This window comes from Numenius arquata, chromosome 1, assembly GCF_964106895.1.
Source record: "Numenius arquata chromosome 1, bNumArq3.hap1.1, whole genome shotgun sequence".
In the NCBI taxonomy this organism is placed as follows: domain Eukaryota; kingdom Metazoa; phylum Chordata; class Aves; order Charadriiformes; family Scolopacidae; genus Numenius; species Numenius arquata.
The window spans coordinates 125,689,429-125,714,723 of NC_133576.1; the positions used below are offsets into that span (position 1 = coordinate 125,689,429).

The following is a 25,295-nucleotide window of genomic DNA, read 5'->3' on the forward strand; positions in this document are numbered from 1 at the left end:
TTTTGATATTAATGCTGGTATTATGTATTTGAATATTATAATATTGTGATTAATTTTTATTTTTCACTATTGATATTAATCTCTACGTAAGCTCATAGCGCTTACTACCCAAAAAGTCTCTTATCATGCTTCTTGTTTTCTTTCATTCTTTTCTATAATAACAGAAAATGGAATGCCAAAAAGAATGACTACCTGCTTTTGTATAACAGCACAATCAATGCACAAAGCAAATAGATGTATTTGCATATCAATGTGATTATATTGCAATAGCCATATATTTTCAGTACCTTTTGTTAAAACAATACAACGTGATATTAAAGAAGGTGTAATTTTATACAGACTCCCCTTCCAAAATACAACTCCCCATTCTATAAGGTTAGCCTGAATTCTTGAAACTGCAGATACAACCTTAACTTTACCAGAATTAAAATTCGTATCGCTCGTGTGAACCAAACTTAACGTGCAATCCAGAGGATCCTTATCAAACAGGACACATTTTAGAGGATGATTTTTCTGAAACACTGACATTTTTATGCCTTAGTTACAGTCCACATGGTATTTAGCTTTACTAATGTGAAAGTTGCTCCTCAGTTTTTCATGAGAACAAGGAAGGACTCATGGAAACAAATCTAATTATTCAGCATGGCAAAGGGTTCCAAAGCCTTTCTATACATCAAGGATTCAAAGAAGCAATGAAGATACTGGTGAGTAATTACTCATACAGATTCACTGAATATTGCTCTTACTGAGGAAAGGATAATATTCAAATAGAGTAAGCAAACTTGACAGGATTCTTACCTGTTGCTAAAAATAACCAGTCACCTAACTGCTTCTATTATTTCTGTGGCAGAGAATTTGCTCTTCAACAAAATTATTTTTTTATTTTTGCGTCCTCTTGGAACGTAAGACTCATTCTTGTAAAGCAATAGAGAATACATGTTAACCTTTTTGCCTACATGACAGTGATTGCTAACAGTGTATCCTAAGTAATATTACCAAAAATCTACCACATAAATTTGCACATAACAAAGAATTATAAGCTTCAATGCACCTAACTGAACTATAACACTCTTTCCTCTAATTACCCTTTAATCTTTAGTTTCCAAAGAGCTACTTCAATCTAGCAACTGTAAAATATTGTAATATTTTTAGCATCTGAAAATACTTAGATAATATTATTCATACATGGAATTCAGGTATTTGACATTGACTTCTGACATTTGTCAAAGACAGTAGGATGGTTTTGAAGAAGTTCAAGCTTCTGGGATCTGCAGCTGAGAGCTGCCCTACTAGAATCAGTGGTCACAGATGTGACACTCAGTGTTTGCTTGTTGCTACGGACTTTGAAGTCCGGGCTGAATTTGGAACCTTGGACCACGTGATTTGCAGGTTCCCAGATTTATCATACCCCAGGTTTATCCCAGGTAGCCAAACTGCCCTTATAGTCCCTTGGTTTATTTATCTCTAGATTTTAGTCTCCCATCTACTTCTCATTAAATGAGGCAGGCACCCATTACTCTTACTTAAATATCAAATTTGAATAATTTTCTAAATTATATATTCTCTAGTTCCAACAGGAATTAATTCAACAAATTTCAAAAGGCTGTATTGTATAAAGGTCAGATTGGACGATTACAGTTATCTTTTCTGACCTTAAAGTCTATTAATATTTTAGGAATATTAATTCTCACACATTCTGGGTTAATAATTTTAGATAGTGTCAGCAGCCAACCCAGAAACCCTACTATCTCCCACAGCCTTGTGTCTGCCTGCATTATCAGACTAGAGATGGTGCCTTGCCACTTGCTTTCTCCTCTCCCAGGCTAGCAATCTCTCTGCTTTAGCTGCACATCAGTACGCAGTCACGGGGCGAGTGCCCTGCACCATTTGTGTTTCTGCGAGAATGCAGTTGTAAGTGTTGTGCTCTCTGCTGAACTTTGGGCACTTTAAGTTACGCAGCATTATCATGGCACCAACATAGACATAGCATAGAGAACTTATTTTGTGAAAATTAAGTATAAAATAGGTGCAGAAAGATCTGAATTCAATCAAACTGGCAGCGCCACCTGAAATGTTAAGAACTTAACTAAACCATTTGAATATTCATCTCTTGTTTGCTGTCAAAGCTCCTGTTAGGGCTGCTGGCTGTAACTCTAAGTTTCCACTAAAAAAATGCTGGGTCTTTACCATATCAAAAGCTAGTCATATATTATAGTTTACTTTGGTTTGTTTACTTCCTTAGAATCCTCATTTCAGTGATTCAACAAATGCTAACACATGGCCTCAGACTTACGGTTTTACGTTTCCTCTTGATACATGCCACAAGTCTTCTAACTACTTTCTGGACAGCAGTTAGGTATTAACTAATGGAATAGCAGCTTCAACTTGTATGGGTGGATGAAGAGAATGGAGCAAGAATAATTTTAAATTTTCAATAAGCACTGTGACTAGGGAGGGGTAAAAAGGAAACGTCTTTCTCCCATTACTGCAGAATTTTTGCACTACCATTTTTGTAGCTGTATACCATTAACCACAGCCTTTGGATGTCAGGTACACCAATGTATTTATAGCTCAGTTTTCCAGATAGTTTATGGACAGATGACTTGGACTACGCTAATAAAACGTCCTAGTAAAATCCTAGTAAAACATCCTAATAAAATACCTTAACTTGGAGTTTGCCTTCCTGTATTCGTCCTTTCCATGATGCTGTAAATTTAAGGCTGTCCACTGAACAGCTCATTACTCTGCAAGGGAAACATATATACGATAAATCTTAGAGACAAATAATAACAGGAAATGAAAAACAAACTCCAAACCAACATATTTTCAATGAGTACCATACCAAATTAAGTTTCTGAAGAAAAATACATGTTTAATTTCATCTAACACCCCCCCAAAAAAAACCAAACAGCTTTTAGACAACTCTTAGCTATTCTATTTCAGTGCAAGTAATAAAAATGAAATGACTAATGACAGCAGTTGACATAATTTGTTGTGTCTGTGTCTGGAAAATGAAGTAACCAACTTCACACAGAGGAACAATCGAACATTAGCACACATAAACAGGTAGATTATTTTTCCCTCACCTTGCAGTCTCCTGGCGTAAGGCATTGAGAAATGTGTCTGGATGAAATAGCTCTGAAAGGTCAAGGGTATCTGACAGCAGTTTCTCCTTCTCTGCTTTTTCTACCCAACTCTAAAAGGAAAAAAAAAAGAAAACGAAGAATCTTAAAGTTATTGCCTGATTTTTCAACATTTTGATTTGATGTGGTTTGTCAATTATTACAATTAATGAAAAATGTTTGTGGAAATATCCTGTAACCTCAAAGATTAATATTAATTTCTATTATTTCAACTGGTAAGCAGAAAATTAACACCCTTTAAAAGTATATGGAAAACCAGCAGTTTATGTGTAATGTGACTCATCCATTCTAAATAAACTTCTGTTCCATTCTTTGCATAGTGCAGTCCACTTGGTACAATGAAACTTTTATCAAGTTTCTAACATTCTGTTGAAACCCTATTTCACCTTTACTAACAGGACAGTTTATGTCTTCCATCAAAATGGTTGTCATTACTGTCTTTGCTTTACTGAGTTCAGGCAAATAATTGCATTCCTTTCAAGTATGCTTTAAGATCATTCTTTTGTCTAGACTGCATATTAAATTCAATAAACACCTGATTTTCCATCTGCAGCAAGAGTTTTTATGAGTACTTATATTTTTTTTTAACATCTCAGTATTAGGTTGACGAGTTTCAAAAGATGTTTCAGATGTATTAACCTGAGACACGACTTTACAGAATTTCTGATAAGATAAAAACTGGCCTCTCTTATATTTGTTAATACATGAAACTAATAGAGGTGGGGGGAACAACTGGCCTCAATTATCCTTACAGAACACGTGCCCCAGCCTACTCCTTTCACCCTGGCTTACATGCAGCTGTGAAGCCTGTCAGTAGGAGCAACAAGCTTGGAATTTCCCATCAACGCAACGCATTATGTGCCAACATCAGAAAAGAGACACACATTGCACCTTGCAGTCTTGATAAACCATGTGTCTTAAGTAACGAAATCCGAGTTTGATCCTCAAAACACTAGCAATCTCAGACTAAAGAATTTGTTACCTTCACATGAGTTATTTAGGCACCTGAGTGGGTATGTAACAGTCCACACTCAAAATCCTATGTTTTGAAACTTTTATACTGTACATCTTTGGTACGATTTCTTTACACGGTATAGTCACAGTCCTGACTATGGTATTGTAGCATAAATGTTAAGTTACTGTATAACCTACTCTATAAGTAGTTGCAAGCCATATGCTTCTGCACAAAACCCCTGATGTTTAGCACTCAGCCAAAAGATAATCAGAGACTAAGATTCCGCATGCTATTACTAAACAGAGAAAGACAAACCACGCTCATTTCTAAATACCAACTACTAGAAGATTATGAAATTACTTTTGTGACTGAATAAAAAACCTTGAAAGCTACACTCTCATTACACAATGCACCTGCCAGGCATCCATATCTTCTTTAAAAAGTACTCTATTCTTTGAACTACTGAACTACTGAATAATTCCATAGAAGCATCGTGGTAGTGACAAAATCATCCAAACTACAAATACGTATCACTCAGTGAACTTTATTTTATTTTGTCAGTTTGTCAGACACATCTCCATAATGTTTCCACCATGTTCAAACATTTAATCGGTGATTTTTTATCTGTCACAACATCAGTTATGAACCCTCAACCCAAATGGTTATTAATCATTTAGGAGATTTTTCCTTTCCATTTTCATTAGCTAAATGTACCCACTTAATGACTCTTGTCTGCATGATTCTTCTAATGACTTAATATAACAATCTGTTTTATCATATAGCAGTAACTCCGCATTCTGGTTAGGACAGATTCTGTAAATTGTTTTGTATAATAAAAGTAGACACAATCATTCCAACTTGTATTTAATATAATCATTCTATTGCTGTCATCAAATAAACTTTTAATGTAATTGCTAAAGAGAAACACTGTCAGGAACATAGATGCTTATAATCCACCCAATTAAAAGACCAGTATGGGTGATATTAATTCTGAACTCAGATAATTAAGTAACACTAGGAAATACACAATAACAAAAACTTTCATTAGATCACAAAAGTGAAGTTCATAATTGCTTCTACTGCTCTACATAAAGCTGAAGACATAGCTCATTCACAGCTGTTCAATAAATAAGTTTTAAAAATGTAACAAATGATAACAAAATGTATTTTACAACACAAATGTAAAAAATATCTTTATGCTTAATTCTCCTTTTTGTCTTATATGACCACATGGCTGCATGTTGGGGAACTGTTATGGTCTCAAAAGACACCCCCCCGCTCTATTAAATGGATCATTTGTCACCAGTACATCCACTGTCACTGCCATAACGCTTGGAAGAGATCAGGTCTGGAAGGGAAGGAAGTTTAAGTTAAGCTGTAGAAAGGCTGAAATGATGTTTCTTGAAAAGCTGAAATCCTGTAAGAGATTAGCTATAATATCTTCCTCTCCCTTTCCCATCCCAATTCCAATAAAAACACACATTGCCTTCATTTGTCAAAGTGATGCAAAGTTGTTTGACTTTCCATGGATCTTGGATGGCCACATAGCATTTTCAGTGTAAAGGGCCTATTTCCATCACTGATTCAGTAGAAAACTTTGCCTTTCCTGCCAAGTTGGCTAAAATAATCCATGCATTTGTCACTTGCCAGCTGGATTACAGTGAGAAAATGACCAGCAGCTCCAAGACGGTGTAAAATCCAGCTACTTGTCTCTTTGTGGCTCAGGCCAATACCCATTCTCTCCCGACTGCCCCCTCACTCCTACCTCCCGTTATATGGTCTTTAACATTTCCTGCACTTCAGGATTTGTTTTTCTTCTTCAAAACAGCTAATAGTCACGATCTAAACTCACTAAAAGCAGATTTCAGTGTATGAATTAATGATACATCTTTGGTTAGATATGGAAGCTGTAACATCTGGAAAAAGGTATATGAAAGCTGAAATGGTGTATAACTTATTTTTAAAAATAAATTCACATTGTATCAACAATTTCTACTATACCAAGAATGTGGTCTACAAGTCCAAATATCCTAACCTCAAAACGATTTATATTACAAAACAAGGTAAAAAAAATGTTACACTATTCTTTGCAACTGGTTTTTTTTTTCAGTATTTCAATATTTCATTATTTCAGTATTTTCTGAATCTTTCTTATTACTACAATGAAACTAAGAATTTAAGTTTGAACTGTCCATGATAGATTAATTTAGCATATGCTTATTATAAATGTAATATCAAAACTTATCAGTAATACCTAAAATGCTCGCAAAGCAATTCCTAGCAAGATATTTCAGAACTTCAATCAGTGTAAGGTTCTGTTTGGTAAAATAAAAGGATGTTACTTTTTTTTTTACAAAAATAAATCTCTAAGTGCAGTCTCGGGTGGTTCAAATAATATTTTTTCATGTATCTTAACATCCAAGAATCATCTATTCCATTTTCAGAAAGAAGCCTTCCTTATCTTCTATAATCCCAAAGCAAACTAAGCACCTCATACCGAACAGCAGAAGGAATAAAGAAGCTGCCAGATTTTCACATTATCATTTATACAACTTCAGGATCACAGAACTCCTCTACAATGAATCAAGTACTTTTCCTTCACCTGTTTTAATTAATTTCGGATGTATTCTCTTTTATTGTGTTTTTCCCTTGGTGTGGTCTCAGAAGAGAACTTTCACTGAAAGAGAAAATCACATAAATCACTATAGATGTGATTCCTTTCTGTGCCTGGATGGAAACTTGTATTCAGTGTTATATGAATACGCTGAGTCAGAAACCATAGAGTACCGTTCTGTTTTTCCACTAGTTTTAGAGGGATTCATAGTTACCAGGGGGGGAAAATGCAGGACTTTGTATAAGTCTGAGAGCAAACGATGGTGAGTAGCAGTGCCAGGGGAGTCAGTATTCAGTTAACCAGAGTTTAGCTTAAACAAAGGTCAATCGAGCAGTTATGCTGGAGTCCTATTTTCCTCACAGTGCAGTTCCAGAGGTGTGCTCCCCAGAGTTGGCATTCAGTGGTAAATGCCAGCAGGGGTAATTGTGCTACACTGCAAAGAAATGAAATAGAGGTATTTTTTCTAGCATTGAGCACAGAGGGGGTAATGCGTAGCTTCTCAGGAGCAAGTGGCATACAACAATTTGCTCCCTTCTTGTAACTTTTTTTTAATGTCAATTTTTAAATGTGAAATCCCTGAGCTACTATCCTTGAGCTAGTTATCCTTTACTAAGTGAACATGTCAATATTGCAGTATTTCAGGTATATCATAAGGTGTTGACACATACTACCTTTCAAATGGTGATTCACACAGGAATTTAATTTGGAGTCTTATTTTTGTTGTAAAATAGTTTTGTTTTATTTTTCTTTTTTTATTATTATTATGTTAGAGCATGCAGACCAAAATTGCTAGTTAGTGCTTTAAATAAAATAGCACTATTTCTTTATTTCAGTTTGACATGCCTTGGAAACCCCGTTTGTTCAGGAAGTCTGAATACTAACACAATACCACAGTGTTAGAGCATAAAAATTCTGAGTCCATTAGCATCAACATGCCAGCTATCAATGTGCCAGGAGCAGATGTGCAGTAAGGCACAGCTGAGGGAAGCATTAACAAATGTGATCTCATTCTGGCTACTGTACTGATTTATTTTTATCAAAACAGGAACTTAACTTTCCATGAATTGCTGTTTCTTACATTTAATGAGGATATCAGAATGATGATGTTGCATAAGAACTGTAACATCATACTGACAAGTTCATGATTGATGTATGCCAAAAATATCTACTTTCAGGTATTTCCTAGATGGTCACTAAACACAGCACCCGGTTAGACAATACTCTTATGCTTCACACCTTATAGTCTTTTCTTTCTCTACAACTAAATACACCAGTTACAGGTGTTAGACTGCATTTGCAGTTATGTAGAGTATAATTGGGAATGGAAGTAAAAGAGCTGGAACTACTCCTTGGTAGAACCAAAAACTACAAAACATGCAGAGCAAAAGGGACAAACATTTGAAGAAACTTCAGAGTCCTGTCCCTCTGAAAGAGAGTGTGGTCCTACTTCCCACCTCCACTGGTAAGAACTTGTGGGGCAGGGAAAACAGTGGCACAAAATATTCATTTGCAGATAACAGACAAGCTGCCGACCATAAGCCTTGGGCAAAGTCAGGACTGCATCAGACAGAATTCCTTTGCAGAGCTCTGAAACAGGGATACTGAAATCTATATTGCAATGGTGCTGGTGTGACTAAACAGGGGTACAGAATACTCAATAAATTAGGCACTAGTAATGATGGGAAGCACTGCGGTAATTTGTTTTATAGTATGAACTTGAAGGCTATGTTACAGAGAGCCAACAGAGAACTGCTTATTTTGCTATTGTTAATTTTCTCTGGTCAACATCATATGAGATACAGATTTTCCATTAAGCATCGCCCTCCCATTCCTTGTTCCTCTTCTGAAACAATGACCCCTCCGACTGCAGTCATCAGTCTCTCTCTTTTTTTTTTTTTCTATTTTTTTTTACTGTTTACCAGTCATTTATTTTCTGCTAACACCCTCTCTTGAGGCTGTCAAAATTCAAAGAAAATCTCTCAGCCATGCCTGTGTCACAGAACTCTCCTCCTTTAGCAACTATTAAGGCTTAACCTAACTCTCAGATATGTATGCAAAGTTTATCAAACCCACTAAAGCAATCTAATCAGAAGTTGTTTAACTCTTTGGTGTACACATCCCAAAATATACCACAATGAAAAGGCAAAGAAGGAAATCTATTTTTCTACAAGGAAACAGAGATCACAGGATGGAAAGAGCAGCTGATGCAACCCCAGCCTAAACAAAGGAACTGTATGAATGCATGGCCATGTCTGTGACACAGCACCCCGGGACACACCGTGCTGGCTCGTGCTAAAGCTGCTTACGCTGCCCTGAACGGAACGCTGCAACATGGGATTACTGCTCAGACTATGAAATGGTTTGTTCAACCAAGCATAACTTCTGTGGTCACAGAAATTAATAAAGATATTTTTTTTTAATTGGTGTAATAAGCTGGTATGGATTGCTGTTTGTTTCTACATAGTAAAGCCAAGGCATTTAGAGTGAAGGTACCGCAAGTACAGTCTATGAGCTATTTGAAGCCCGTAAAGCCTTTCTTTAAACCAGAAAGGGAAATTTTTTATTGTGGCCAACCCCAACAAAACAGCTCATCATCAAAGCCGTAGATCCCTTTCAGATGTCCTGACACTCTTGAGGGCTAAGAGAATGCTGAAGAGGTCCCTTTGACCTTTAATAATTTCATTAAGAATTTTGCATTTCTGTAGTATCATGATATCTTGGATGACACAAATTTTTAACAAATTTGCAGTTAATAAGCAACATAATTTTATTTTTATTATTCTACTAGTATTTTACTGTATTTTTTACTTGAGTGATTCTTCTCTTGATATATTCAAACCATCAATTTTGACTTTGTCAGTCCGATAAGAATAAAATACATGAATACATGACCAAATAAATCTTTTTTTCTAGCTTTATAATCTACACATCTGAATAATGAACAAGATTTGGTTTAGTTTGAAATTATTTACTGCTTTTTGCCTGGTATGTAGATAATTTCAGTTGAGTAAATTTATTATATGGGATAGGAAATATTTTAAATTACATTGAAAATGGTAATTATAGAGCGCCTATAAGAAAATATATTGTATGTGTATGCAAAAACATATACAACACTGTAAAACAATACAAACCTGATGGGAATTTTCAGACTCAAGCTCAGATGTAGAGCACAGATTCCTCATTGGATCATAACTCTCTTAGCTCAGAGTGACTACATGGAATTAACAATTTTAAAATATCACTGCCTGCAGATGTGCTCCTGTATTCTCCTCCATTTAAGGGCACACATTCACATTAAGTTGCTATTTATAGTATTCAGTTGAATACACTGGGAAACATACTATAGAGCAGGAGGGTATTTACCTTTCCTGCCTTGAAGCATCACTTACATGCCTAAAATGGGGAACTAAGCACCCTATTCACACAATAGTTTAGAGATTCCTCTTAAGAACTCTTCTCACAGAATCACAGAATGATATGGGGTTGGAAGGGACGTCTGGAGATCATCTAGCTCGACCCCCCTGCCAGAGCAGGTCCACCTAGAGAAGGTTGCACAGGAACATGTCCAGGAGGGTTCTGAATGTCTCCAGAGAAGGAGACTCCACCACCTCTCTGGGTAGTCTGTTACAGTGCTCTGCAAACAGTTCCTCCTCATGTTTAGGTGGAACTTCTTATATTCAAGTTTGTGCCCATTTCCTGTTGTCCTGTCACTGGGCACCACTGAAAAAAGACTGGCCCCTTCCTCTTGACACCCACCCTTTAAGTATTTATAAGCATTGATCAGATCCCCCCTCAGTCTTCTCTAGACTAAAAAGACCCAAGTCCCTCAGCCTCTCCTCGTAAGGGAGCTCCAGGCCCCTAATCATCTTTGTAGTCCTCTGCTGTACCCTCTCCAGCAGTTGCCTGTCCTTCTTGAACTGGGGAGCCCAGAACTGGACACAGTACTCCAGATGGGGCTCACCAGGGCAGAGTAGAGGGGGAGGATAACCTCCCTTGACCTGCTGGTCACACTCTTCCTGATGCACCCCAGGATGCCATTGGCCTTCTTGGCCACAAGGACACATTGTTGGCTCATGGTCATCCTATTGTCCACCAGGACTCCTAAGTCTTTTTCCTCAGAGCTGCTCTCCAGCAGGTCAGCCCTCAAACTTTGACTTAACTTCTCCTTTGACTTAAAATTTGGGAGCTTTTTTTCCCCAATGATGTACTTTGCTGAACATGTGAAAACAAAGACTACACCAAGAAGAACTCTACTAAGACCAAAAAAAACCTCCAGAACCGCCAAACCAGAATGCCTCTGTGTTTACTCCAGTTTTAAAGTACAGTCATGGCAACAGAGGTGCTGAGTGCACCTGTGTCCTCACTGGTTACTTTATTTGATTGCGAATTCCCAAGAGTAGAATTACTGCACACACAACAGATAAACAAAGACTTAGTCAAAAATTAATCTCATGAAGCTTTTCCTTCACAAACTGAATTTGAGATCACAGGTTCTGAAACTTTAACAACTCTGAAAATTTAAATCTTTTTTATATTTGTAGAGAAACTACGCTATCATTTCAAATTCAGCTATATGGAATCTCCTTCAAAGACCGAAAGATAAGTCAACATGAAGCTACATTTCTGCCTTCCCCCAAACAAATGCCAAAAAGACTGCTAATTAGGGATGATGCTTGCTTGTGGAATGGCAATGTCTTTGCATTAGAAAATGGGCTTACTTTTTAACATATATCTGCAAATGTTATTTGAGGAATAGTTATTTTTTCAAACTAGGACACATATTAATATTGATCTTGACCAATTCAAATCTCATATCAAAAGATGAAATATTTTGTAAACTATTTCACCAAGCCAGTTCCCACCATCTACACATCTACAGTTCCAAACAGAACCACAGTAACATCTAGTTAAGTCTGTCTGTTAAGATGTCTGTTAACATCTAGAAAGCTGTCTTATTACTCTAAGAAATTTATTTCTATGTATGCATGTATGACTATGAAATCAAAATTATAAATGAAACAATAAAGAATTTTGAATAAATTGCTAATTACTAGTAGATACACTATTTTTGTCAATATAGTGCTAATCAGAAGAGCTAGTTACTGCAATCAAGTTGTCTAGAATAAAGGAAAGCAGACTGATGGAATGTACCTGCAAATTGGTGAATTGCCATGTGTTGCAGCCTTCTCATTTACTAATGGCTGGAATTTAAAATTACCAAAGTCTTTGACAGCACAACATAAGGAAACTCATTTTCATATGCAAATGATAATAACATCCTTTTCTGCCACTTGTACCATAATTAACCTTTTTTTGCTTGAGTGTTTGTCAGACAAGACTATCCATTTTACTCTACTTTCTCTTTTGCATACAGCTTTGTCCATGATAAAGGAAAGAGACACGGTGAAAAACAAATTATTAGAAACTGAGCAATCTACATATTCAATTTTAACAATTCAAATGCATACAGTTTTATTAATATCATTGTATCTTTTCAGATTTCTTCCTGTATTGTGAAAAAGTATCTTGTGGCTTAAAGAGAAAAATCAATGAATGCTGGTTATTTTATTATATTAAATAAAGCATATCAACAGCTCTAAATCCAGTATAACACATGGTACAGTTTCTTATAATTTATGGAGTATATAAATACTAACTTGCACCCATAGAGAAATTACAGAACACTAAGTCTAGTTCTTTTAAATCTAAACCGAGGTTAGAAAAAAAAGATAATTTTCTTTAAAATAAAATAATTTCTCAGAAAGTGCATAGAGACAATGACCTGGGGTTTTCTTCTTTTTTATGCAACACTTACAAAATATTTTTATGGGTGATCACCTTCTGCAATCAATATTCTACAATCAGAGAGCTAAACAACTGGTTAGTGGTATGATAAAGGAAGCTGCTGAAACTTCTGCTTACAAGGTAGTACTTAAAAATTAAAAAGGAATAGCTACTCTCACTAAATGTGCTTAGAATTCTGAGAGTTTAATAAACAGGTGCTAAATTCTTTTGAAATGGATTACATTACATTACAAATCTCTCTACATGAGACACAGAGAAAGCATCAACATTTTTATAGCAGTACTTGCAAATTTCCAATTTCTACCAAGCAGTTATCACTTAGATAAAAGGTCTTGAAAGTTATATCCTGGCTGATAAATTCTGAACAAAGTGAAATCACACGGCAACATGATGAGGGTTGTCAAAACCAATTAAGACTCAGGATCTTAGCAGATAACATTATTTTTGGTTTGATATTCATGACAGCTGAAGAGGAGAAGCCAAGAAAAGTGACTGAAAAACACAAATTCTTCAGAATAAGGTGGATTTTTCATAGCATTCTGAACTTTGGATTAAAATAATGGAATAGGGGGATTTAAAACACAATATTCTTATGAATTTTGTGCTTTAATATTAGAATTCTAATTCTGAAGTATTCTGCACTGTACAGATACTTAGACAACAGCTGTCCAAACAGAGAGAGCGATCAGAGGAACAAAGACAAGGTGGGGAAGGTGGTGCTGAGCCAAATCATGTACCACAAGAGAGGGAAACCACAGAACACATTTAAGGTGCCACCATGAGGAAGCTGGGAGTACAAGGACCAAGAATTACTATCAACACAAAGATCCATGATGATTCATAAGCTTCATATCTTAATGTTGATAGCAAACAAACCACTGTAGACAGACAAGCTGAAACATGACATTGTAAAGTTCAATGTCAGCATTGCTAATTTAAAGTATTCAGAACTCTCCATCTTAGAAAAATGTTCAATACACAGAGCTTTTGTTTTAATTTAAAGCAAAAGTTAACATCCAAATATCAGAACTTCCATCTGGGCAGAAATCCACATATATCCAACAGCTCCATCACCACAACACAAGACACAGCAAAACATGGCTCTGTTGCATTATGTATATACTGTATATACTGATTATGTATATACATTTTAAGTAGGCAGATTTCCTTTTTTTATTTTGCTTTTAGTGAGTGAATTCAGTCCTGAGAAAATGAAACACCTGTTGTTTTTCTGTCCGTTGTTGTGTAATGCTCTCAGAACATCTTTACACTTCTACAAATTCTGCTATAATTACTCTACCATCCGGCCTATATTTTGGGCTCCTCCCCATCCCATTAAAGGTTTGTAATAAAGCAGTTGGTTTTATTATTTTCTGCACCGGCAGCAAACATCTTTACAAGGCAGCCTTTAAGTAATAACCTAAGTTGAGACTTGCTGCATCCTTAGTAGATGCAATCTTTCAGTACAACTTTGATGTTTCAATGTCTTCTATTTTCCTCTTGAAAAATACCTAAATCAAACCTGTCTCAAATAGTGAAGGTAGAAGTTACTGCCTTATAGTGAATGAAACAGAGGGAGGTATGGGAAACTATCAAAAAAAACCCCAACGATAGAGTTGGTCATATAAAATTAAACCAATACAAGATACGACCTTTATTGAAATATAAATCTGAAGATAATTTTCAGAGTTATGAGAAATCTTCATTGAAGCCTTTATTGAATTTTTGAATACTAAATTCATAATTAACTAATGATAAATTGCATTTATACAATCAATAATGAAAAGTCACAAAAAAGGGAAGTTAATTAAAAATAATCAAGGCTAATCAAAATCTTGGTGTAATACGCATAAACATGAATTAGAATCACACTTAAGGAAAAATGTGATTCAACTGAAATGCAGAATTAGAAATAATGAACATTTTCTGGTAAAATACATCCAGAAATAAAAACATAAAAATAGTATTTCAGATGTGATCTGACTAGAAGCTTGAGAAGCAAAATGGACTGATAATGTATTATTAAAAATTACTTCAAATATAACTGTATTACACATTTGACAGCAAAAAAAAAAAATCACACAAAAATATAATAACCAGTATCTGGCCACCTGGCACTACATTCTATTGTCACTAACAAAAAACCTAACACAATTTACTGCTTATGGATACAGTTAAATATCTACTATAAAGCTCTGTCTTAATAATCTGTTCCTCTCTTACAGTAAATAGGTGTTTAAAATTGTAAATTATTTCTTCATAATAGCTTTACATAAAAATTAGTAATCTAAATGTAAAATATTGTCAGCAGTTTGAACAATGAAAAAGGAATATTACTATCGTGGTAGCATTATGCAGCACATTTGTCCATGGTTGACTGGAGTAATATATGGGAATAAAAACTTCTTGAATATGCTTGATTGAAAACTCATCTATTACACTCTGGTACATTATCTCCACTTTGTATGGGAGATGTACTCCACAGAGAAGCTGAAACTCTAATCTCAGATTTCCATTAGGAAATGTTCATATAAGTAAGGAAAATCGCATGCAGTTTGGTCACAACCAAATAAAAGTGAAAGTCACAAACTGCAAGGTAACCTTGAAGATTATGAACACTGCTGACTCAGCCACAAGTGATGCTTTTAAATAACAATGACTATAATAGGCAGTCAGAAGGGAGGAAGTTCAACCCTAGTTATATGATCAACGTCACATCTAAACATGCATTATTACTTGTTGCTATATATATTTACACTTTATTGTTTATAATTTGAGCCTATTTGTGAAGGAAAGGATAGAGAAAAATAACATTAGCCAAAGATGGTTTGCATAACAAGAATCTTATGAATAATTCGGAACCACCCATTTGATGATTTCTTTAGAAAAAGTAATGCCTAGAAATAATGTTCCCCTCAAATCTTCCTTTTGAAACTGACAGTCAACACTTTCACGGAAATATTCTTCATATCCCACTGGACAAGACTGTGGACTGTGTTAATCAAGGTCAAAACCAGTAGCTTTCCATTTCTTGCCTGGAGGTAACAGAAGATCTGTCCCTCCTAAAGGGATCTTTCTTTCTGGAAGGTTCTCGCAGTTTCCTCTCTATGTATCCAACATGATTAAAACTCTTTCCTTAAATACTAATTAATTTAAATAAACTCCTTTTTAATTTGTCTGCCTATTACCTTAAAAATTCCTCTGCTGGTAATTAAAGCATAGATAAATTTACCTTAACTAAAAATTTTCTTCTTCACTGTCAGACTGTAGATTGACAGAGCTGTTGTCAGACTCTACACCTTCTATTATAACCCCCAGTAAACCTGGAGAATGCAGATCTTGTCTTTATTTGCTTCAGAGACTAGTCTTCTATTAATTTCTATGTTACCTCTACTAGAATTGCTTTCCTTTATCTCTCTACATGTCTCTCACCAGATTAAAGAGTGTGTCTTGACTTAGATGTAAAGATACATCTGAGTAAATCTTTCCCCTCACAGTTCATCAAAAAGACTAATGCCTAAGATCTATATCTATTGTGAAGTAACTAACAACATTACTGTATTTAAAGTTACTGACTTCAAACTGTTCAGTCCACTGTCCTTACATTTCTCACCTAGATACCTGTAAATTTTTACATGTCTTTTTACACATCTTCTAAAACTCTTTGGGACTTGTGTTTGGAAAGGCCTACTTCAGTGCAATACACATAATATACCATGTCACTGAACACCAGCGTAATGAGGTAAAATGACACTTTAAAATTACCTGTATAGCAAGTGCTCGAGCTACAAGACTTCTGAGGTACTGTAAAGGATCTTCTGGACCTTCCCACTTGCTTTGCCATGTGAGGGGACACTGAAGTAAAAAATATATTTACTGAAAGTATCCATTTCAAAACCATCTTCATTACATTTTAAGATAGCAATTTGAACAGAATTAAATAGTTCAGAGATCAACTATATCTACAGAGAAAAAAGGCAATACAAGTAATATAATGATCAAAGCATACAACCATTAATAGAAAGGCCATATTCCTGCAAATTCTTTATGTGGCCCACAGTGATACAGCGCTGATGCAGAACTTACAAGGACCTCTGCTACTCAATAAGGAAACACCAGGAGGTTCCACAAACACTTCAAAAAAGGCCTAAGTTGATTCTTTCTCTGAAAGCCACAATACCATCTTCCAACTGCAGCTACAGGTTCCCAGTGCTTTGCTGCTGCCTCCTCAGATTTGAGCATGCAGTTGAGTGGCTCTGTGGTGAAGTGAATCCGGTACAATTCCTCCGCAAGATTATTTTATCATCATCTCAAAGTGTTTGTAGAACAAGACCTGAGAATAAAATCCTGCAAGACCTCCCCATACAAATTTCTCACTGACTTCAAAAAGAAAAGTTTAAAAGATCCTCTCTTAGATTTCCTCCTTTTAAAATAAGGATTAAAACATTAATTGTACCTGCTCTACAGGAATCTGTAAAGCACACTGAAATTGACTCTGCAAGATTCTCCTACTTAAGTGAGAGAGCATTGATACAAATCATTACCTGGGGAATATTGCACAGTGCTGAAGATGCTGAGCTGAATAAACAGCTTATACTGTTTTAACATTTACAGTTGCATTTTCAAGGGGGTTGATAATCTAATAGCATATGTGCTGAACAGATTTTCAGTCCGATCACAGAAGTTCATAAGAAAAAGTATGTTTCAAAATAAATATTCCATGTGTACCTTTTACAGATAAAAAGCAGAAAATACCTGGATCCATGGACACTAATTAAAATTAACTTGAATTCACTGGAATACATACAAGACAATCAATAAAGCACAGTTAACTGCATGCTTTTTTGCATAACTGATTTTTTGAAAACTTTCTGTATTTGAAACTATTATCCTTGCATTTTTGCAGACTCTTTGGCTAGATATGCAGGTACCTCACTAATCTATCATTTAGAAGGCATTCACTTAATGTTGCTAATATGTTACTCTAAATTACTCTAAGTTTAAAGTAATAACTTAGCTAATTGTTAGTATGGAAGCATATTTCATATGTACAGTAGCATACCAATTTTGCACAAATAAGGCACATTGATGAAACAATTAGAAGTCATACATGTATTGAGTTTCACATTTCTGTTGGTCATCTAGCAGCTTCTTCAGCTGCTATAATCTTAAAGTCTCAGAGCTTTCAGAACATAAGTTCTTAAAAATAGTCCTTTATTACAGAACATGTGACCACACTAAACTAAACAAGAACAGCGTATAGAAAATACATGAAACAAATCACTTTAAGATGATAAATATGGTGAAGTTTAGCTGCCACGCCAAGAGCATAGTATCAGCCTCTCTGGAGGGCTGCTGAAAGACTGTTTTATGGTCACAATCCAGTAAAGCGATTGGTCTCAAGTTAAGTGGGTAAGTAAGCAGACGAAATGCCAAAAACACTTCGTTCAACATACCAGGAAGCACCAAAGTGATGGTTGTGAGAGATTTAAGTACATTTTTGTAACAGTGATCAGCTTCATAGCTCCTGCTGCTTCCAGTTTAAAGAGTGCAGCTTAAGCACACAAGCAAGCCATACTCTCTTGCTCAGTAACAAGAAATATAACTATAAATACTAAAAAATGGCCATTACGTGTATCGTTCACATTCACTATGACTTGTACTTAGCACCAGTTCTCTATCACACTGTCAAAACGTGTTTAAAAAGGCAATGAGATTATTAACATGAAAGTGTTAATTTAGTCTAATTCTACTGCAATTTTGCTCACAAATGCTATCTGGTAAATCTGAAAAGACAAAGAATTTAATTATTGTTTTAATTAGAAATTTGTTTAATTAGAAATTTGATAGAACAATAAATGCATAACAGTCTTTTTAACGATACTTGTTCCTCACATGAAGATAAGCAAGATGTTAATAGGAGATATCGTTCATTGTAGGGCCAATCAATATCTACGCACTGGCATCAACACAATTTATCAATTGCTGCAGGTGTGTCGGTGAGCCCAGCTAGCTCAGTCGGTAGAACATGGGACTCTTAATCCCAGGGTCGTCCAGGGTTGGGGGTTCGAGCCCCATGTTGGGCGCCAATAAATCTGTCGTGGTTTCAGCCTAATTTACCAAAACCAGACCCACAGATGGCCCTTCCCCCTCCCTTCTCCCCCCCCCCAAAAGAGGAGAGAGGAGGAGAAAGAGATAAGGAGATTCAGAAGTTTAGAATGAACTAAACTACTTTAATGAAGAATTAATATTAAAATAAAAATACAGAAGAAAATAATGAAATAGATACAATATATACAAAACCGTGTCAAGCTCCCAGGATGACAGTCACGTCACCGGCAGGCACTGGGGAAGTCCCAGACTGGACTCAGTGACAAATGGGAACTGGATTCCAGCTCTGGAGTCAGGAACACATGGATCGGGATCAAAGGCAGGTGGACAGACAGAGTCCTCTCTGGATGTCGGCCATCGCAGGAAGGGGCTGACCCTTTGATCCCTCAGCTTTTATACTGAGCATGGGGCAGATGGGATGGAATACCCCAGTTGGTCAGGTTTGGGTCACCTGTCCTGTCCACTCCTCCCCACCGATGTGACCCCTCTACATTTTTTCTGTTTCCGACCCTCTAAGGGGGCAAATAACAAAATTGGCTGACCTTGGTTGTTATAGCAATAAGTATAAGCAAGGGCCTCCCTGCATACCATTCCTTGGCATGGAGCACAAACATTGGTCTTATCATTCTGAGAACGAGCAGTTTTCTCCACAATATGCCATTAATTTCAGACAGTTAGAGGATGCCTAGCTAGGATGTAAAGTTACAGAAGAGAAAATTGGTTCGGTTTTACTTCAAACTGGGACAAGGTGAAACAAAACCACGGAGTTCCATGTCAATGTTTGACTATCTTTGGAATTCAATTATCTAGCTGTTAATAACAGAGCATGTACATTTACAGTCACTAATTGTAGTGCCATGCTTGGGCACATGGAGGACACGAAGATGATTCAAGATAGCCAGCATGGCTTTACTAGGGGCAGGTCCTGCCTGACTAACCTAGTGGCCTTCTATGATAGAGTGACTAGGTCAGTAGATAAGGGACGACCTATGGACGTGATCTATCTGGACTTCAGTAAGGCCTTTGATTCGGTCCCTCACAACATCCTGCTTGCCAAATTGGAGGGATATGGATTTGATGGGTCGACTGTTCAGTGGATAAGGAATTGGCTGGATGGTCGCACCCAGAGGGTGGTACTCAATGGCTTGAAGTCCAGATGGAGAGCAGTGACAAGTGGTGTCCCTCAAGGGTCCGTCCTGGGACTGGTACTGTTTAACATTTTTATCAACGACATAGACAGAGGGATTGAGAGCACCATCAGCAAGTTTGCAGATGACACCAAGCTGTGTGGTGGTGTTGATACACCAGAGGGACGGGATGTCATTCAGAGGGACCTGGACAGGCTGGAGAGGTGGGCCCAGATGAACCTCATGAGGTTCAACAAAAGCAAGTGCAGGGTCCTGCACCTGGGCCAAAACAATCCTTGGTATAAATACAGATGGGGGGATGAGGTATTAGAAAGCAGCCCTGAGGAAAGGGACTTGGGGGTGCTGATGGACGAGAAGCTGGACATGAGCAGGCAACGTGCACTTGCAGCCCAGAAGGCCAATCACATCCTGGGCTGCATCAAGAGATGTGTTGCCAGCAGGTCCAGAGAGGTGATTCTGCCACTTTACTCTGCTCTGGTGAGACCTCACCTGGAGTACTGTGTGCAGGTCTGGAGCCCTCGATATAGAAAGGACATGGACCTGATGGAGCGGGTCCAGAGGAGGGCCACTAAAATGATCAGGGGGTTGGAGCACCTCTGCTATGAGGACAGGCTGAGGGAGCTGGGGTTGTTCAGCCTGGAGAAGAGGAGGCTCCGGGGAGACCTAATAGCAGCCTTCCAATACCTGAGGGGGGCCTACAGGAAGGCTGGGGAGAGTCTGTTTACAAAGGCCTGCAGTGACAGGACAAGGGGCAATGGTTTTAAGTTGGAGAAGGGGAGATTTAGATTGGATATTAGGAAAAAGTTCTTTACTATGAGGGTGGTGGAGCACTGGGACAGGTTGCCCAGGGAGGTAGTTGAGGCCCCTTCCCTGGAGACATTCAAGGTAAGGCTCGACGAGGCCCTGGGCAACCTTGTCTAGTTGGGGGTGTCCCTGCTGACTGCGGGGAGGTCGGACTAGATGACCTTTGGAGGTCCCTTCTGGCCTGGACCAATCTATGAATCTATGAATCAGTTTACAAACATGCCCAGTTTGATGCCAGAAAACATGGAGAAAGTACATGTACAAATTTTGGTTGCTTTTCTCATAGATCAATAATATAGAATGAGATGAGAGGTTGCTATAATAAGCAGTGTGTCTGGTGTGATATGGCAATAAACCATACTAAATAAATGCAGAGAGCAAATTGTGACTACAAGTGCAGTAAAACTGCAATTTTAAGAAATGGTAAAAACGAAGAAAAGGACAGATTTACATGTTCTACTGGCTAATATATTTGACTTATCTAGCATTTGAATATCTAGGTATCTGAAATGGAAATAGTATTCCACTACTTCTAATCTTGTTGGATTTGTCCTTAAGAGAAAGCTTGATGAAAGTATAATATACTCAGAAACTTCTGCAAGTACTTAAAGCAACATTTTTCTGGGTTTTCATTCCAGAAAAAACATGGTTCTATTTTAGAAAAGAACTCGGTTTTAGAGTCTCTATGAATAAAAGAACTTAGAGCAAATGGTGACATGAAAATACATATCAGAATTTTGTTCAGTTTCCTTGAGTTTTTTTAATTGCTTATAATGTAAACTCATGACAAAATAACTTACCTTCTGATTTAGCAGAGCGCTTGCTAGTCTTTGTACTTCAGAACTCAGTAGTGAGGTACCTCTGATGACTTTACTTAAAGAAGCAAGTGACTGATGGACACTTTGCACTAGGCGAATGGCATTGAATTGTTCCAGAGTAATGAATGATAAGATCGGAGATCCTTGTTGCTCCACAGGAGGAGACACCTTCTGATGAATTAGGTTAGAATTCTAAAAAAGAACACATGATGCCCAGTTAGTAAACTCAGGGGAACTATTATTTTACACAACACATTATTTGTTTAATTCGTAATGCTTCATATGACCTTGTTAGTTTTGAAGTAAATCAGATAACTCCTTTTTTTCTGACACTGGATTAAAACTATAATAATACTTTCAGTATTGTCCATGAAATGTTCAATAAAAGGCACCGCTCTTCTAAGACAAATCTGTCTACCCGATTGCTTCAAAAATACTGGAATTTCTGAAAAATCTTCACTCAGATGAATCACTGTGTTAATGAGTCAATATAAAAAGCAGTAGTGCACTCAGCATAACAAGACGGTATCGGGTACTATAAACCATGCTGCCTGATATAGCTCTTGCTTTGATAAGACTAGTTCAACCTGGAAGCAAATTAAATACAAATAAATAATAAATACAAAATAAACATAAAATTATGTGTATAGCCTGAGTAACTCAGGTACTGCTGCTCTCACACTGACATTTTTATTACTTACTTCCATTCCATTACAGCCACTGAAAATCCAAATTTATTCAATAATTTCAAGAGATGGCATAATTTTGTAAATCTTAAGTCATATGCATCTTATTACATAAATATGTTTTAGTATGTGTTCTGAAACTGCCAAGCTGCCATGTGGCAAGATGGTGCACTGAATTCGTTATGGAATTTAAACCTTTATTGGAAAATTCTACAAGGCACAAATGCAAAAAGAAAACCCTAGCCTTGGGGAAAAAAATGTTTTGCTAATGTTCAATTTCTAGTAATTTATTATCTGAAATATGTCTTCTTAAAATAACAAGTAGTTTTTACTTTTTTTCAGATTAAATAAACTTCTGAACTGTCTTGTGGCATCTTGCTTTCCAGAACACACAGGATGCCTGCCTCCATAATCATTCCCAGGCACTGTAAGTTTGGGAGAACTTTCACGTGTTTTTCGTTTCAAGTTCATACTGCGCTCAACCACCAAGCAAAAATATGAGAAAAAATAAGTGAAATAGTACTACAGATACTTCGGTTTATGACTGACAGAAAAAAAGAAGGATAAGGTCTTCCCTCGCACATTATTAAAAAGGTATACAGCAAAGTTACTGTTCAAAGTGTAAGAAACATACAGTATTTAGAAATGTTATGTTTTGTATTGTCTTTGTATGCACCCTGAAATCACAGGAAAAGTTTCACTTCAATTTTTCTGAGACCATAGTTTGTTGAGTATATATATATAAACTGTAATGTAAAACTAGCACAAGCTGGTTGATAATTTCTTATTGGAGTATTTAACGGCACAAAAAAAGGAAGAACAAAGACATTGAAACTTACAGGCTTTGCTCAGTCTTTCACATATACCGTCTTAATTCACAAAAAACTTACTAAAACAGAAGGCCTCCAAATTCCTGAATACTGCCCTTTACAAACAGTCTTTTATGAATTGCATATTCATTTCATCACTCTTTTTAATGCTTTCTCCTGAGAATTTGTTAAAACAACCCATCTGTCATTTTTATAGGAAAATTAAACACGAATACCGATATCAGCTTATACATTTAATGTTCTATTACATTCCCTTAAAATCCATTATGTATGTAACTCACATCAGCTTTAAAAATATCCTTATGACCTCCTTGGGAATTAAGATGAAGAACTGCTGAAGTACTGACTGCTATTCCTTATCATAAGAAACTGAAGATAGGTTCTAATCTTTAACATTAAATACTATATTATGCTACTAATATTAAATCAGGTGTATTTTGAGACTTTGATCATATTCCCTCTTTCACTTCTGTATTTGTTACTGTCTCAGTACAATATAAGACTTCATATAGTCTCACCTAAGCTGCTCCAGAGCTTTTCTTCATTACTTTCCTAAATTCAAGCTTTTTCAAACTCCAGTATGTTCTGAAAATTGCCCCCTCAGAAATGTAACAAATATAATGTAAATAAACTCATATAGCTCCACTAACTAGTTCTGCATTTGATTCAAAATTCCATTTTGGTGGTGGGTTTTAGGAATCTCCATTGGCCTTTTTATGTACCTATTCTACCTCCCCCTTCAAGACTCTCTGTCTATTATTTTGATATGAGTCCCACGGTTTATTACACAAATCTTTCAGTGTTGAAAATACAAAAAGAATGACTCTATATTTCTGCTTCACCAATCTTCCTTGGTGAAAAAAACATTGTTCTTTTGTTAGAGCTGAGGTTCCTAATGTTTTAGGTAAAAGAGCAATAAGCCATTAACTTTCAAAACTACTTTTGCAATTGTCTTGCAGCATTATGCAACTTTCTGAAAATAATTACTTAGCCTTCAATTTACAAACACAATAAAAGAACAGGCAGAACACATCATGACAGCTTATGATTATATACTCAGCAAAAATCATTTTGAAACAGTTGCTTCCAAATTTTTCTTATGGGCGGCTTTCCAACTTTCATGGAGGTACTAAAGAGTTTCCCTGAAATAAGGCAGAAAATGCATTCACCTTGCAACAAAAATATAGCACTGATTACTTTCTCTCTCTGCTCATGACAGATTGCCATTTGGACATCACAAAACACTTATGCAGCTCCATTGCATCCTGATATATTTTTGTTTCTCTAAAAACAATCCTATGACGGGCAACGCCTGAATTCCATTGGACAGTGATTTCCAATGGATCCAGTTATGTGACAATGAAGTGCTTATACAGGTCCTGATCTACACTCTGTCATGTTAGAAGGTTATGTGGGAAGAGGATGGGCACCAGGGGACAGGCTGGTTGAATTACTCTGACGGGCCAGCCCTGGCCAACAGATTGCAGTGGGCCATCCTTCCACATAAAGAAAGATTTTTTTTTTTAAATTTTTGTAGCATTTGTTTCACCAGTTATTCAGTGATAGCTTCACTTTTTTCAGTAAACAGTTTTTTGTGCAAACTTATCCTGAGCATCTGAGTATTAATATAATCTGAGTGTTAATACAATAAGAGTATTATATCATATATATATATATAAAATAAGACTATTATATAATAAGAATAATAAACTCCCCAGCTCAAAAATTTCAGAATGTCTGAATAACTGGTAGGACCATTTAACAGGGCTTTGCAGAATGTACACCACTAAGAGGAAAAATGAGTCCTGCCAATTTCCAGAAATATTTCTGAAAAAGTAACAACATGTAAGTCCTAATTACTGTATTAATATATAGCAATTATTTCCCATTTCAAACTGTCTAGAATGAAAAAGCTGAAATTTCCAAAGTATTTCTGCCAATTTTGCTGTTTGGCCACAAAGACTGTGATAGCTGAAAACTGACCACAAAGGACTACTATTGAAAGAATCACAAAAGAGTTGAGGTTGGAAAGAACCTCTGGAGATTGTCTAGTCCAACCCTCTGCTCAAACCTGCCACAGGTTGCCCAGAACTGTATCCAGACTTACCTGTAAACAGAGGCAAAGGCAACATTTAGTACTTCAGCTGTCCTTTGTGGCCAAGTCCTCATTTCCATTCAGTAGTGGATCTACACTTTTCCTAATCTTCATTGTGTTGCTGATGTACCCATAAAAAACGTTTTTGTTGCCCTTGTGATGGGTTAGCAGCACCACACCTGCTGCTAAATTAGAGGTGCAAAGTTAACACCATCCCAGCCATGCCCAGTTGTGGTGGGTTGACCTTGAGTGGCTGCCAAATGTCCACGAAGCCGGTCTGTCG

At 36.6% G+C, this 25,295-nt stretch overlaps 1 protein-coding gene and 1 non-coding gene across 2 annotated transcripts in view; one reads left to right on the forward strand and one right to left on the reverse strand.

Annotated features, from left to right (window-relative positions):
- Nucleotides 1–25,295, reverse strand: part of DYNC2H1 (dynein cytoplasmic 2 heavy chain 1) — a 180,898-nt gene that overhangs the window by 8,942 nt on the left and 146,661 nt on the right. Inside the window, exons 84-87 of the mRNA XM_074153785.1 lie at nt 21,384–21,593; nt 16,286–16,375; nt 3,087–3,196; nt 2,663–2,744 (exon numbers count right to left, since the gene is read on the reverse strand). Of these exons, the coding sequence (XP_074009886.1) occupies nt 2,663–2,744; nt 3,087–3,196; nt 16,286–16,375; nt 21,384–21,593 (492 nt within the window). The remainder of the gene's footprint in view (nt 1–2,662; nt 2,745–3,086; nt 3,197–16,285; nt 16,376–21,383; nt 21,594–25,295) is intronic.
- TRNAK-CUU (transfer RNA lysine (anticodon CUU)) lies at nt 18,524–18,606 on the forward strand. Its single transcript has one exon. It is a non-coding gene; the product is annotated as a tRNA-Lys (tRNA).